At 36.8% G+C, this 16,428-nt stretch overlaps 1 protein-coding gene across 2 annotated transcripts in view; it reads right to left on the bottom strand.

The window, feature by feature from the left end:
* Positions 1-7,518: 7,518 nt before the first annotated feature.
* LOC131070894 (elongator complex protein 6) overlaps positions 7,519-16,428 on the bottom strand; it is a 46,407-nt gene continuing 37,497 nt past the window's right edge. For both annotated transcript variants that reach the window (XM_058006559.2, XM_058006560.2), the window contains exon 6: positions 7,519-7,890. In XM_058006559.2, coding sequence (XP_057862542.1) covers positions 7,750-7,890 — 141 coding nt within the window. In that variant the 3' untranslated portion in view covers positions 7,519-7,749. The remainder of the gene's footprint in view (positions 7,891-16,428) is intronic.

Here is a 16,428-nt window from a genome sequence, read left to right as displayed (position 1 = left end):
CGTGTAAAAGAAAAGGCTTAAGAGTAAAACATATTTGTTACTGGATTATTTGTTTAAACTGTATGCTAAATAGCTTTACATTCATGTTATCAGATTTCCACAATCAAATCAAGAAAAAGCAGAAGTGCCAACTTTAGATTCGTCGGTTATTATCTACAAAAGTGTTGCAAATCTAAACAGCATTTTTCTGAGTAGGGCATTGCATTTGTTATTTTGAAAAGATACTGTAAACTGTTTGACTAGGATCCGTCTATGCTCTCACTACTTCCCTTTGCAGTAGAAGCCAATTCTGTCCCAGATACACCACAAAGACCAGCTTTGTTTAGAATTCCCAAGAGAAGACCATGGCCTTCTCGGCTTATCTACAAATGCACACTACGCAAACTTAAAATCTGCAGTCTTCGAAGATTTCTCAGGACTACAAAGTCCCAGCTTGACCAGAAGACCATGACACCAAGCTTTACAGCACAAAAATTGCTTGCTATATGAGAATGGAAGCTTCCCTCAGCCTCCACTTTCAATAGATGAGATGGAGAATAGGTTGGGGTTATGGAGGAAGAAAGCACTAATTTGCAGTTGATGGGAGGGACCTAGCTATCAACGAATTTGGGTTCAGGAAAACAGGATGCCATCAGACCAGACCTTATTAATATTCCGATGATGTAAAAGACTGTTTCATAGGAATCTTCTGAACTAGTCATGATAAAGACCAGGTCTTTCGAGGAGGCCAATATTTCATGAATAAGTCAAGCTTTTTATGAAGTTATGGCCTTCAAACCCACAGATGATCTCCCAGCACAGTCCCAGTACGGGTAAGATGGGCACAACTCCTCCGTGGGGGATATTAGCAGAATCCTTGCTTTACAGAATAGGTAATGCAATTGAGGAGTATGTTACAGATTATAAGTTATCGAAGCAACCAGGGACACTTAACTCTGCTAGAAACTGTGTTGTATGTATGGCTTGTAAAAGGAGCGACCACCTAGATTAGATATTGCTGGAGATGGGTAGAACAGAAAAGGGTTGCTTGCTGTTAGGATGCCTTACCAGTCGCCATTCATCACCCTCAGCAATTATACAGCCTTTGAAACAGCTACCATTCAAATCCATAGAGGTCAGAAAAGGTTTCTTATTAGTTGGATCGACTATCCAAAGAGAACTTTGAGTGGAATCACTGTTTCAATGCTGAAACTTGTTTCCACTCTTATGTTGTAAATTTGTAATTTGTAATCAATTATTTCATCCATACCATCAGTTCCAGAAATGTTATATAGCTGCTAGGATAATCAATCATAAAACAGCACTAAGTTTGATGTAGTTGGACCTGTATGATTCAGATATGTAATATGTTACGCAATTAATAAGCATTTCCAGCTTTGTGAGGGTTTATGGTGTAATTTCCAGTCAGTCATAATTTTAATCAGCAATAATTTCCTAGTTCAAATCTCAGAAACAATAAGAGTGACATCAAAACATGGTGCATAGTCCTTGCCAGCTTGTGGGCTCATTCAATGAGTGTAGCTAAGTCAAAAAGATCTGAGAGCTTTAAAGGAAGAAAGAAGAAAACTGGAAGTAGCACAACAAGAAGCAAGCGTTGGAATAGAAGTAAGAGACACGGTAAATGAGGAGGATAAGTTTTGATGCTTTTGTCCAAAGCAGGAGCAAAGAAACTAGTTATTAAGCCAGATGTTGCAACAGCTGCAAAATATGAATGCTGCTTTGAATTCCACCAAGCCTATGCATACTAGCATAGATGAATGGAGCAATTTAAATCAAATTGGCTAATCCAATTGCACAAGTACTAACAAAGTTACAGTTGGACCAGCTGCTAGGTGTGATTTCAACCTACTTTTTTACCTAGAGTAGAGGCTCCACTTGAAGAAGAGGAGCAAAATCTAGCAGCATATGACATCAATGCTTGCGTGAATGAGTACATGGGTCTTGATCAAGTAATGAGCGAAGAATAGATAGAAGACTTCCTACTCAACAGCCACATAGAGATTTGTAGCAGAGGTTAGTAAATTGATTCGTACTCCTACTACATATGCTTGGGTCCAAAAATTGGACACTATCTTTCACTTAGGCCCATGTTGGAAGAAGCAGCCATCAAATTTGATATCTTTCATTGGGAAGGTATAGCCCACAAGTGGTGACATCATGGATTGATTTCACAAGGGCACAAGCATGTTGTTACTCATGTTGATTTTACACATACTCATGTATAGGTTTGACAGGAAAGATCCATTTCAAGGAGCTAGTGTAATTAAGACAGTAGGGTATAGTGGATAATTATGTTGTGAAATTTCAGTGAATATCAATCATGGTTCTGGATGTGACAAAGCAGAAGCTCATTTTTTTATTGGTAGAGGTACTATCCGAACCACTTAACAGAGTTTTGAAATGGAGAATTTGGTGGGCAAGAGCAAATTTTACTCCAACAGTGAACCAATAGAGTAACATACGAATCGCTTTCAGAAGAGTTTCCCTCCACCAAAGGCACCATCTTCTAAACCAAGCAAAGTGGAAGAGTCTAGAAATGGGCCTCTTCTTTTCTTGTAGAGAGTCATAAAGGGGTAGCAAGAACATGATGGTTTGTCTACAATCATGGGAAAAGAGTGGGAAGACGTTGGTTGAAGTTATTACAATGGCAGATTGGATTCATAATGTTAGTATGTTAGGGCTAGAGTATCCTCAATTACGGAATGTTTCAGACAAAAGCTACTCCATTTGAGTTCACAGGATGTGATGTTTTTGGACAGAAGATATTCCAATAGACAGGTGCAGGGCCCAAGATATTTCAATAGCCAATTTTAGCCACCATAAAAGCTTTATGAAATACAAAACTCATAAACCCATATTGACAGAGCAATCTCTGAGTTTTGGTCATCTCTTTAGGCTCACTGCAACATGCCATCCAAGCCAATAGAATACCTATCCTAAGGAGCCCAAGGTTGGTTTGGCATTGGCCTTAAAAATGAGCAAACAGATCCACAAATGTAAATGTGATTTCTCATAGGGTTTATCAGAGCAAAAAATCTAAAGCCAAGACGCACCTGTTACCCAAAAGACTACACTTTGTACCTTAAAACAGTGACACAAGAATCCCATCATGGTCAATGAGGAGTTGATTGAGTCACAATAGAGGAGTGGACAGATGCAACATCCTCAGGTATACATTTCTTGCCCCCGTAAGGTATGCATGCCACCTCCAGGGCCTATTCTTCTAAATCCTTCTAACACAGATCTACACCAAATTGTTTCAGCAAATCTCCCTCCAATGTCTCACTGGCCTCATACCCAAATCCAAACTGAACTTAGCCATATGATACCACATATCTCCAAGCACACTCCATCATTCACAATTGTCAGTCTTTTGATAACCCTTTGGCCCATCATTTCAGCAGGTCCTTCAACACCCACTCCTCAAAGACTCAGTGGACCCTACGATTACCCACACCAAACCATCAGAACTGGAAAACTACACATTCTCAAGGATCTTAGGCAAATTCTAGATACATTTCAGTTTGTTTTCCTTACAGCTAAGTTACTGATACAAGTTTTGAAATATCCTATTGTCTGAATTTTGATGGAATTTATGAATTTGTTTAGATATATGCTTGGTGTTTATTTCATAAATATTCTTGTTCATGCAACGATAAGAACGTGCAATAAATATAAATAACAGAATTTTCACAATGGAGCTGTAAACCCTTGTATATTACTTTTGGAATGGTGAATTTTGGCTGCAATTACTCAAAAATTTACAAACAATACATGCAACACATACCCAGTTCTGTAATCATTTCCAAACATGCCCTACAAGGGGTGGCCGAAGCTAGAAATATCATATCAATTCATGTAACCTTCAACCTGCAACATGGCTCTATTGTTGTGTCCAAACCTTAGCTGGAACTTCCACAAATCTGATCAAAATTCTGCAAATAAGCTCAATGATGAACTCTGAATGAATCCACCTCACAAGTAAAGTTGGGTTTTCGTCCAACCTACAAATATCCAAGGGGTTTCGTCCTCAGAAATGGCTCAATATCATTTTGGTATAGTGTTTGATTGGACTTGGTATTGTTCTGAGAAACAAGACAAGGAATTTGATAAGAATGGAATGTGACCTCATTACAGGTTGTTGCTAATAAGTTGGCAAGGAAACATGGGGAAGTGCTGAAAATACTTAATCAAATCTCATCTAAGTCTAGTAAAGTTGGAAGTGGTAGGGGTAGTGCTAGGTTATACTGCACCTCTCCTCTGATTTTTCTTTTGTAGATCACCCTCTTCCTACATCAGAATATGGAGATGTCTATTCCTCACGGTTAGGTTCTAATGGGAGATTATGTCAACAACATGATGAAGCATGTTTGGGATATAATTGATCTTAATAATGCAAAGCAAGTCCAAGAGAACCGAGAGACTTGTGAAAACACAATAGGGATCTAACAGTGAAGATTGTGATGCCCATGTTGGTGCAATCCACGTGGAAATTTTGTTAGTCAACCACTAATAGTTTTTTAAATGTGGCAAAAATATATATTATTGGTAAGATGTCTTACAAAACTCCCACATAAGAACTACCTTGGGCAGATGTGGTAGGGAAAACAGAGAACGAGCAAGGATATGTCATTTCAAGATTTTACCTTAAAAGCCAATAACCAACAAAAAAAAATAGGAGCTTATTACATAACTGATAGCCCAAAAACCAGCAGTACATCATAGAAGGTGAGATAGTAGAAATAGTTCTTAAAGTGGGTTGAATGATCTCCAAATCCACTGCATGATCCTAAGACTGGTTTCTTCCCAAAAGTTATGAACACATTCCGAAGTAGGGAAATACAGAATGCAATTAGTATATGAGAGGGGGAGTACCTTCAACATATCAAGCACGAAGAGATTTATTTTCTTTAGGTTTGGTTAGTACCCACGTTCAGGGAGGACTTCAGCATAACTCCTCTTATAAGGATCCCAATAAAAGACATCTTCAATGATATTAATACCATGCTCCTAGATTTGATCGAAGGCCACAAGGAGCTTGTTACTTTGCAGCTTGATATTTGTAGTTTGTAGTGTGTAATCTATTTTGAGGATTTGAACTATGCAATATGTGTTGGCATTATACACTCAGATGAGAATAGTTGATGTTGTCATTGATGGCAACCAACTGGTAACATGGTTCACAGCTTACACCGGCAATAAACATCATCTACTGGCACCGGCAAGCACTACAGATTAATCTCACTGGCACCCATTCTACATCGACAGAAGATCTTACCGGCACCCCAGCCGACATGGAAATTATATTGTTTTGTATTGTAATTATATTGTATAGCCAACATGATGTATTGTAAAGACTCATATATGTATGAGATCTTATAGATCATTTAGTTAGTGAGAAAAAGGTGTGAAAGGTATGCAAAATATGTAATTAGGTAATGAATATGAGAGCGAATATCTGTATATGCATTTTGATGTAATAATTTTGATGAGCGAATAAGAGCAGAGCAGAGCGAAGAAAGGTTTATGGCAGAGGTATTTGACAGAGCTTAAACCGGTACTGAATCCAGCATTGCAGATGCTATTTTGAGCAGTACATTGTCATTGGATTTAATTATCCAATTTTGTAGTCAGTGTGACTCCTTTTTGTGATTGAGCAGTGAGCTCTAGGCTGTTGGCCTTCCTGTATGTGCAGGCCCCTATTGTATAAGTAATATTTATTCATATTGGTTAGTGAGTAAATATTGTGGGTCACAAATCCCACCGAGGTTTTTCCCCTACCGGGTTTCCTCACCAAAAATATCCTTTTTGTGATTGAGCAGTGAGCTCTAGGCTGTTGGCCTTCCTGTATGTGCAGGCCCCTATTGTATAAGTAATATTTATTCATATTGGTTAGTGAGTAAATATTGTGGGTCACAAATCCCACCGAGGTTTTTCCCCTACCGGGTTTCCTCACCAAAAATATCTGTGTTATGGTGTGCATTGATGGTTATACTGCTATTTTTCTTTATTGCTTTATTGTTTGTTTACCAGTACATTAATTTGGGTTGTAAAGTTGCAAACAAGTTTAAATAGTCCATCTACCGGTTAGACACTGATTCACCCCCCCTCTCCCTCTGTGTCTTTGGGACTGATCAAGTATCTAACAATATGTACTGCAATAAGCAATTGCATAATTAATGATGGAAAACCATATTTTCGTATTTACTGTGTAGATTCTCCTTTAGGATGGATTTAGGATCTGCTGAGCATATTGAGCACATTTATAAATCAAAATGCAACAAGACAAAAAGGATTATATCAACCTTGCATCAACAAAGTAGGAGCATACTACATGATTATGTGTTGTCTTCAATCATTGTTCATCATTGAATCAACCAACCTAGGGGTTTAAAGAAAGAAGCACAAATTCTTGTCTGACAAGTTCTCAACTGGTGTCATTTGACACCATTTTATAAACATAGCTTTATCAAATTGAGGCAAATAATTCTCAATCAATAGATTTCCAACAAATCGTTTTTGCAAATGATGTTCACCACAATTCAAGTTCACTTTCGCAAGTATAGAATTCACTTCAACACGTGTGGAGATCATATCCACAAGTGAGGCCTTGAACAAAATAGTTGACAAAAAAATATTGTTCTAAGTTCATCATTGACGTATTCAAATTCTCTAATATAACAGTCAATCAATTTATGACACCCATGACACTCCTTCATTGAATTGAGGGCTAAAGTACCTTTTGATTAATTACAATATTTATCACAACATATATTATCAATGCCAACTCTAAAATTCTAAGGTTCTATCATTGTTTAATATTTATGAAAGCATTTATTTTGATTACACTAGTCAACTCAGTCATTGCCACAAACAATATGTGCATCAAAATATACAAGTAATCTAACAAAGTGAATAACACAAATTAACTTCAAAAAAGATCCAACAAGACAGATTTTCAACAAGCAAACTTATTGTGATTTGCTTCTACCCTTTGAGAGATCAAATTTGAATATCATAACATATATTATCGATTCCAACTTTAAAATTCTAAGGTTTTATTATTATTTAATATTTTATGAAGCATTTATTTTTATTACACTAGTCAACTCGTTCATTGCCACATAAAGAATATATGCATCAAAATATGCAAGTAATTTAACAAAATGAATGACACACATTAACTTTAAAGAAGATCAAACAAGTTACAACTTCAACAAGAAAACTTACTGTGGTTTGCTTCTACCCTTTGAGAGGTCAATAATTAATGTTAAGAAATAAGCATTTCTTTGCTTGTGCCATTGCCTTATCAAATTTGCTAAAATGAATGCATCATTATATGAAAGGTTAGCAATGTACAATATAGTACACAAGTCTTCTGTAGTGAAGGAAAAAAATTTGCGTCAGCAACCAAGTCCTGAACAGTTTGAATCTTGCTATTTGTGGTTTTTGTTTAGCTAATCGATCAATTTGGTATTCAATAATTTAGAACATTGCCAACTCATAAAAAGGCCACACTACTATCCTAACTCCAAATCATTTTTATATTCTCAAAAAGATGGTGAGCAATGAGAAATGTATTCAAATTCAACAAAAGAGGAAAGAACATAAAATTTTGCAAGGATTTATTCCCATGGCACTAATCAATAATTTCTAAAATTAAACGAAAGTTAAGATAAATTATAATTAAAGACTAATGCAAATGGTTTCAGCAGTAATCTATCCAACACTGAGCTTGAGATGATGTTGTCAAAACTGCTTTCCAGGAGGAAAATATTGCACTAGATTCTCTTTAATTCTAAAGTGAAAATTGCTGACCATATTCCTCGGACTATTTCCTTCTCCACTGTTGATTCCATCTTCTTGGCTTGTCCTATGAATTACAGTGATCTAGATAACAAGAGTGAAAAAACAAGTGAGGCAAATGAGTAAAGAAAATGTAGAAAAATACATCAACTATTTTTGGGTAAGGCAAATTGGTGATATTTTTCACCAAATAAAAATTGTTGCACAATGTTTTGTATAATTAATTAGTGGAATAACTACAATGGTAGAAAGGTAGAATGTAATGGCATAAATGTGTTAATGAAAACATTAAAGAATCAACATACAAAAATAATAAAAATTAAAACACAACCAATATATATTTTATTTGAAAAATCAAAAAACATAAAATAACTATTAAATAATAAATAAATAAAATAGCTCTTAAATGAATAAACTAACTATAAAATAATTCTTAAATTAGCAATTTTTATAGGGATAAAATAAACAAATAAATAACAAAATACTATTGATAATTGATCATTCAAAAACAACACAAATGAATCACAATATTGCTCTCCATCTAAAGCATCTAAATTGGCAATTGGTTTAGTAGTACCAGATGATGTTGGACTAGCAGCAATTTAGTTGTGTTTTTTTATGGGTTTTTTTGCTGCATGTTCGATATCTTATAGTCATACCTAGACCAGTATTGCTTTTCAAGTATGTTTTTATTATGACACTTGAGAACCAAAAATAATGCAAAAAAGGGAGTTATCCAACAAGATCCGAACACCAGTACCAGGACAATAGTTATCCAAGTACAAGGACTTCTAAGGAAGTATCCAATAACATCTTGCAGATTGATGTGCAATTTGAAATTTCTGGGGGTGAATTGAAAAAAAAAGGCATTCTAATCTCATCCAACATGTGCTACATCCTTAATCTTAGAGGCTGCATTGGGTAATGAGTAGTTGACTTGTGGCTAACTAGTGCATGCATAGGGTTGTCAATAGTTGGCTTGTGGCTACCTTAACTCTTAATTAAGTTAAATGACCATTATTATATTCTTACAAAGATATTTAGGTTATCCTCTCAATTACCAGGTTCACCAGTTTTGGTCCCCACACCCAAACCAAATTCATCCAAGGTTCGCCCCAGGCATTCCAACTACCCTTCGCTATTTTTCTTCTGTCATTTTGCATTGTTCCATCTTCCAATTCAACTCTGATCTATCAATTGGCATTTGGCATTTGGCATTTGGCATTGATCAATGAAGTATCATAGTATCAAATGTATTTAGTTTTATAATTCTGTTATTTAAATTTTTGTACATATATATATATATATATATATGAACCCGACCCACAAACCCAAAGGGCAAAAGAATGTTTGCCCGAATCCGAACTGGTAACTGAGGTTATCCTCAGTGTCATATTTAAGTGTCTAAGTTGGCCTAGGTGGCAGCCAGGGCATAATTAGGTATATAAAGGAGCTAGAGGTAAGTTTATCATCAAATTGTGAATTGTGTTCTCATTGGAGATATTTGGAGGTTTGCCTACTTGCAGTGGCTTGTTACTCTCAATTATTATAAGTACTTGCAGAATATTTCAAAATATATTCCACCTTCATGCAAGTTATTTCATTACAACATGAGTAGCATCTTCTCAACAATATGAAAATTCCAAAGATGGTTGTTGTGTTTGATTGAACTTGGTAACGTTCTAAGAAACCAGATGAGGAATTTGATGAGGAAGGATGGAATGTTATGAATAATGACTACAATCAACATAAAATATTGAAAAGTGGGACCCGCAACAGGTTGATAAGGTTGAACTTTCTATGGAGAATTGAGGAAAATGGAGAGAATCCCATACAGAAGGATACAATGAAGGAAGATCCATTCAATATGGTTGTGACCTCATTACAAGTTGTTGCTAATAGGTTGGCAAAGAAACAAGTGGAAGTGTAACAAGTGTTGAAAATATTTTATCAAATCTCAACTAAGTCTAGTAGAGTTGGAAGTGGTAGAGGGTAGTGCTAAGTTATACTGCACCTCTTCTCTGATTTCTCTTGTAGATCACCCTCTTCCTACATCACAATATGGAGATGCCTATTTCTCACAGGTAGAGAAACTATTGGAAGATTATGTCAACATGATGAAGCATGTTTGGGAGATAACTGATCTTAATTATGCAAAGAAAGTCCGAGAGAGCCAAGTGAAGATTGTGATGCCCATGTTGGTGCAATCCATATGGAAATTCTTATCAATTACTAATAGTTTTTTTTTAAATGAGCTATACATATATATATTGGAAATATGTATTATGAAACTTCCACATGAGAACTACCTTGGGCAGATTGGAATATACACCCCTAATTTTTTTTTTAAACTTTGCAACTGAAATACAATGAAATATCCAGTGTCATTTTCTGATCACCCAATTCCTAAGATGGGCAAGGTGATAGCATATGGTGAACCAGACTACAACAACTACCCTGAATACAACAATAAAGGAGACACTTTAGGTGGCAAGCCAGCCAAACTCACTTTTTCAATTGAGTGTGATGTTACAATATGCATGGACACTTCCACTTATTCAATTTTGAGTGCAAGTTTATACATCAAAGAAAATCCACTTCTTTCAATGGGGCAAACAAGCACTACCACTTATTCAGTGTTGAATGCGATTACAAACATTAAAAGAAAATCCACTTATTCAATGGGGTAAGCAGTTACAGCACATCCACTTATTTAGTGGTGAACAATACAAGCTACCATTTATTCAATGGGGTGAGTACATAAATCAATGAGCTTATGCCAAACACACTGGTGGCACTACCATTCAGTGTTTAAAATGATATATCAAGAGCAATATAACCCATATAACTGCTGCAACACTTCAGAATAATTGAAATACATGAACAAACCACCCAACTATTAAACACTAACAATGTACCTAGTGTGAATGATGAGGAATTTACTGGTGCAGATCTGATAATGTTCTGGAACACACTGCAACAGGTTTGAACAGCAAGAAAATCATCCAGGAAACCCCACCATCTCGTGCTCCACACACCACCAATCAATCATAAGTTGATATCACCTCAAAGCACATCCAAATTTCACCACAACATGCTGGAAGAAGATTATATCAATCTGGTAGCTAATTACACACATGTTCAGGTTTGATATTACACTGGGACAGAAGGTACAACAATTTCAGAGGATCATACAATCCACTTAGGATCATGCCAAAATTGAAGTTCACCCCAAAACTGATGCAACTTTCCTCCAGGCAGCTAGGTGCCACCAAACAGCAAGAAAAAACTCCAAAAAGTGAGGCACTTTGGACAGAGAGTTCACATGCCCCCCCTTACAAGCATAGCCAGCAGATGGTATGGCCCTCTTACATCACTAATTCACCCTTTCTTGGACCATACGACCTACAAAGATGGGTGAATGGCATCCAATCTAGCATATAAAAGAAACCAAATACTCAGAAATTATAATAACAAAGAACAGCCGACATGAAATTGTATGGCCTATACTAGGAATGGTATGGCCTAGCAGCAAACAACTCCTCCAAAACCCTTCAATCACATCAAAAAACTTCACAAAACTCTTCACAATAGCAACAAGATATTAGAGAAACAAAACACGTCAAAGAACCTCCATGAATGCAACCCAAAAATGAATCTTCACTCTGTAGCTCACTGGTGATCTAATATGAAACCACTCCAACCAGCTAGGGTTTTTTTTGTCTTCAAAACCAGCAATTCAAGAGGGTTTTCGTCCTCAAGAAATTTTGGAATAAGTCAGGTTCTCTGCAACAGAAAAAGCAAATAATATTTCATGTCTAACCTCCAAATGAGCTCTCAGCCTCCTTTTATAACTTTCTTGGAGAGAAAATATCAATAATAAAATATAATTCCTTTTTTCCTCCATAAATTCCTTTTTTGCAAAATAAATATTATTTCTCTCGTGTGAAAGACCCCCAAGCATAGGTGCCCAATTTGAAACACAAAACGCTTTTTTAACGAGTTATTTCACTAAGTTGTTCCTTTTTAATATTTCAACATTAGATAACTTAAGAGCATAATTAATTAATTACTTATGAATTTACCTGGGTTGTAGAAAATACCAAAAAGATGTAACTATGTAATTTTGATAATGCCAAAGTGATTCTGAAGTCCTACGAAGATGATATGAAACAACCAAGTGACTTACTAAAAAGAGCATGCTCCTCCAAGAATTTTGGAGAGGTCCTAAGAAGCCAGAAATCAATTCTAAAATAGACACAAGGCTCACGAAGACCAACTGATCTCACTAGCAACATCTTTGTAAGACTCATCCTGAGCACTCCAGGAACTTTGGAGTTCTCCCTTACTCACCAAGTAGCTTACAAGAAAACTAGAAAATTGGGCTAAATGTTCATAAATCAATTTTGCTTAAAAAGGGGACATTACACAAATGGGCTTGTGAAAACAAATAGCAAGAAGGATATGCCATTCCAAGATTACCTTAAAAGCCAACAACCAACAAAAAAATAAGAGCATACTGCATAATTGATATGTAATGTCCCCTTATGTTAAAACTTAGAAAATAGGGACAATAACTTATAGAGGTCAATTGCAATGGACTTCTTCCCACAAATTCTCTAATAATACGTAAAATAACCATAAATAATGCTAATCAATGTGAGAGTGACAGATTTGATATACTGTTGGTGTTATAATATATGTATTAATATCATTGACGTCCCTGATTCAACACTTAAATGTATGTGAGAGAATCTTGACCCGTGCTAGGCTGCCTTAGTAATCAGATATATGTATAACCTATCGTAATCATCCCCTGAGATTTGATCCAGTCTGACCCAAACAGTTGACAGTATTATTTCCTTGGTTCTGCAATCAGGCTTTAAGCAGTGAATTCTTGGATCTACTAATGAATGACTCCTTGATATGTATCAATCAGAAAACTTCTTGAAGACCCGATGATGAATGACCGCTCCTCCAAGGGCAAATCCGAACTGGATATGGAAAGATGTATATACTTGATCGATGCCCTATTGAAATGAGTTGGGTTGTCTTATTATATGATCAGGAAGGGTGTCTAAAGAGACACGACTCTTGCCTCTTTGAAATTGTTTTCCTTAATTTATCTTTAATCGCAACCTTTCACATATTAACAAATTTGTTATGTGTCCACTTAAATATAATCATAACTGTATCTTATATTAGGTTAATGACTGTAGAGTAATCCCTGTCATCCGTTTAAGTGTCCATCTCTCTCAAACTGAATTGATACTTCCAATTACGACATAGTAATGTATTTATCCACAAGGTTGCTCTTTTTGTCTTAATATATTCACAACCTTCATTAATCAAGTCGCTACCTATCAAAAGGCACTATTAGAGTCGTCCACTATATTTTACAATTATTTTTGTTTTATATTATTATTTGATAAATATGGAAATAATATTAATAAATATAAGTTATATATTTATATTTTAATTGTATTATTATTTATTATTAAATTCTTTTTCGAAGTGGGGACATTACAGTCTCCCCCACTAAAGATTGCTTGTCCTCAAGCAATGATCATGGAGTGTTCAAAATGATTCTTAATATGAAATGGCTTTGGAAATACACATGGAGTGAACATGCTGAAAATACATCAGACATGAAACAGACACGGAGAATACACATAAAACACGGAGCAAACATATGCAAACACAGAGTATACACATGGAAACATATATTGTTAGATTCTTGACACTCACTAAGAGTATCCCCTACATTCACCAAGAATGTCCTTAGTACTCACTAAGAATGCTCGTGGCACTTGCTAAGAGTGTCCCAAACATTCACTAAGAGTGTCCCTGACACTCACTAAGAGTGTCCCTAACATTCACTAAGAATGCCTTGTTTTCTTGCTGGATGTTTCTCCATCACAGTCTTCTTCTATCATATGCATGTGTCCTCTTTTGCATTGATGGTTATAGTTCCATGGTCTTTGCATTTGAAACATAGACTCTTCTTCTTTAATTCATCTCTGGCTTGGCATCGATGCTCGATATTCCATTGTTCATGGCATACATAACATTTTCTCCTTATATTGTCCTTCCTTGGATCCGGTTGCAGGTGTGACCTTCTTTCCACTTCTTGTTGCAATCAAAGTGAAGGCCCTTTTTCTTCAATTCCTCCCGATCATTGTAATAAAGATATGGTTTCTTGTGTTCATCTTCTTCTTCAAAATGACTATCTTTTGGTGGTACTCTCTTGTGGTGACTTTTTTGGGCAGAGTCGAATCTTGTGGCCTTAAGAATTGCCTTTTTGAGAGTAGGAGGTTCAAAGGCGCTTACTAGCCCTTGGGTCGCATCATTCAATCCTTCTATGAATAGGTAGATAAATCTGTCCTCGGATATTCCGGGGACCATAACAGCTAGCCTCTGGAATTCTTAAATGTACTCCTCAAGGGTCCCTTTTTGTCTAATCCTCATAAGATCTTTGAAGTGCTTTTGGGGATGAGTGTGGTCAAACCTTTCAATGAGCCTCTCTTTAAAAGTGTCATATGTTTTGATATTTTTGTAGTCTTGTGTGACGAGACCATTATGCCACCATTCATGGGCTGTACCCTCCAAGTGTAATATAGCAAATGTTATGGCATCCCTCTCCTTCATAGGGCAAAGAGAAAGGTAGGTCTCCAATTTTTGAAGCCATGACCGGGCTGTAACTTTCCTGGTTCCATCAAAGTTGGGAATGGTTAGCTTTCTGTTGTGACCATTTCACACATCGCCCCATTAAAATGGGGACCCCCTCTTTTTTGCTTTTGTTTTGCCTGTTCTTCTCTCTGCTTTTAGGATTTTGAGTAAGTGAGTGAGTCGTTTGGACTAGGGTTAAGCCTTAGGAGTTGCCTTTTGATGTTTTCGAGCCGAGTCCAGTCAAATTTTGTAAGATTATTAAGCATCCTCCCTGAGATTGCAATTTTGAAATAGCCTGAGTCTGTCAGGAAGTTGAGTATGTCTCAGGATGGGTCCAGTCAAGTTTTTTAAAGGCAAATTCAAGTTAGGTCTAGGGGTTAGCATTTTAATGGAATTATACATTTTGTCTGGGCAAGCTCTAACCAAAATTTTGGAAGCAAGGTAACTGATTCCTGGACTTAAAAACGACCTAACCCTGCATGATGAAGTGATTTGAAGACCTAATTTTCGATATTTTGGCTTATAAGGGCAAAATCGCTCCTGTCCCTCTCTCAGGCACCAGGGCGAAAGTGATATTTTATGCATTTTGATTATTGACTTGTTTTAATTGTTTTGTGCAGGATCGCCAGGGGATATGATCGAACATGAATTGAAGATTTTGAAGATTTTGAAGACTCAAAATGACAAGCTTTTAAAGTTTAAGACCAAATCACTCATGTCCTTCACCGAAGGACCAGGGCGAAATGGTTTTCTTAGATCATTTTGGGCCTTGGTTGATCGAACTGAAGCATCAAGGACGCAATGAAGGATGAAATGAGCATAATGGAGTATCCAGACTTCGTCGTTGGCAACGAAAGATTGAGCTTTGGGCCTAACAAGACAAGTTCGCTCCTGTCCCTCACCCAGGGACCAGAGCGATTTTCCTCAAACACACCTTCTTGGACATTTTTTGGATTTGGACTTTTGTTCATAACTTGCGAAATGATGGTATCTTCCCCAGCAAAGGAAATTTGAGATGATAATTATGAAGATTTGACCCTAAGGACCAAAATCGCTCCTGTCCCTCACTGAAGGACCGGAGCTTGTTTTTCAAAGTTGCACTGTCCTTGCAGGACCAAGACAATTTTTTGATTGGAAGAGATCAAGGAGGGCATGTTTTGTCCATTGAATATAATTTGAGTAATTGGCAAGCAAGGAAATATGCTAAAATGACAAAATCGCTCCTGTCCCTCATTGAAGGACCGGAGCTTGAATGCCAAGTTTGCCTTATCCTTGCAAGATTTAAATGATTTCGCGATTTGAGAAGGACAAGGAAAGTACGTTTTGCTCATTGAATATAACTTGAATGGACCACAATGGAGAAAATCGATCCAAATTGGCTAAGGCGCTCCTGTCCCTCTCTCAGGGACCAAGGCGAATTTCAAAGGTAGCTCCTGTCCCTCTCCCAGGGACCAGAGCGATTTTCCCTCGAGACAAGTTTTTGGCAAAGGAAAAGCAAGTTTTCCGTTTGAGAGGAGTTAAGGAAGGCATAATCGATCCATTGAAGATAATTTTGAAAGATTGCAAAACACAAGTGAAGCCTATAAAGGCCAAGGCGCTCATGTCCCTCACCCAGGGACCAGGGCGAAAAATGCATTATCAAGTCTTCCCTTCCAAATTTGGTCGAATCCAGGCCAAGGCACATGATGAAGATGATATTTGAAAAGCTTCAAGGGAAAACAAAGTTGCAAAGACCGCAAAACTGGACGAATAATGGCCAAGGCGCTCCTGTCCCTCACCAAGGGACCAGAGCGAAATCTTCAAATTTGCCTGATTGCCTAACATTTTGGAGTGCTACTTTCGTTTACAAGACTCGAGATGGATTAAGGAACAACGTTTTACGCCTTGAAGATAATTAGATATTGATATGATTAAGGATTTGTGCCATAAATGCAAAATCGCTCCTGTCCTTCA

The sequence above is a fragment of the Cryptomeria japonica genome, chromosome 1 (assembly GCF_030272615.1).
Source record: "Cryptomeria japonica chromosome 1, Sugi_1.0, whole genome shotgun sequence".
In the NCBI taxonomy this organism is placed as follows: Eukaryota; Viridiplantae; Streptophyta; class Pinopsida; order Cupressales; family Cupressaceae; genus Cryptomeria; species Cryptomeria japonica.
Note: the sequence above shows the minus strand (reverse complement) of the source record. Positions and strands in the feature narration are given on the sequence as shown.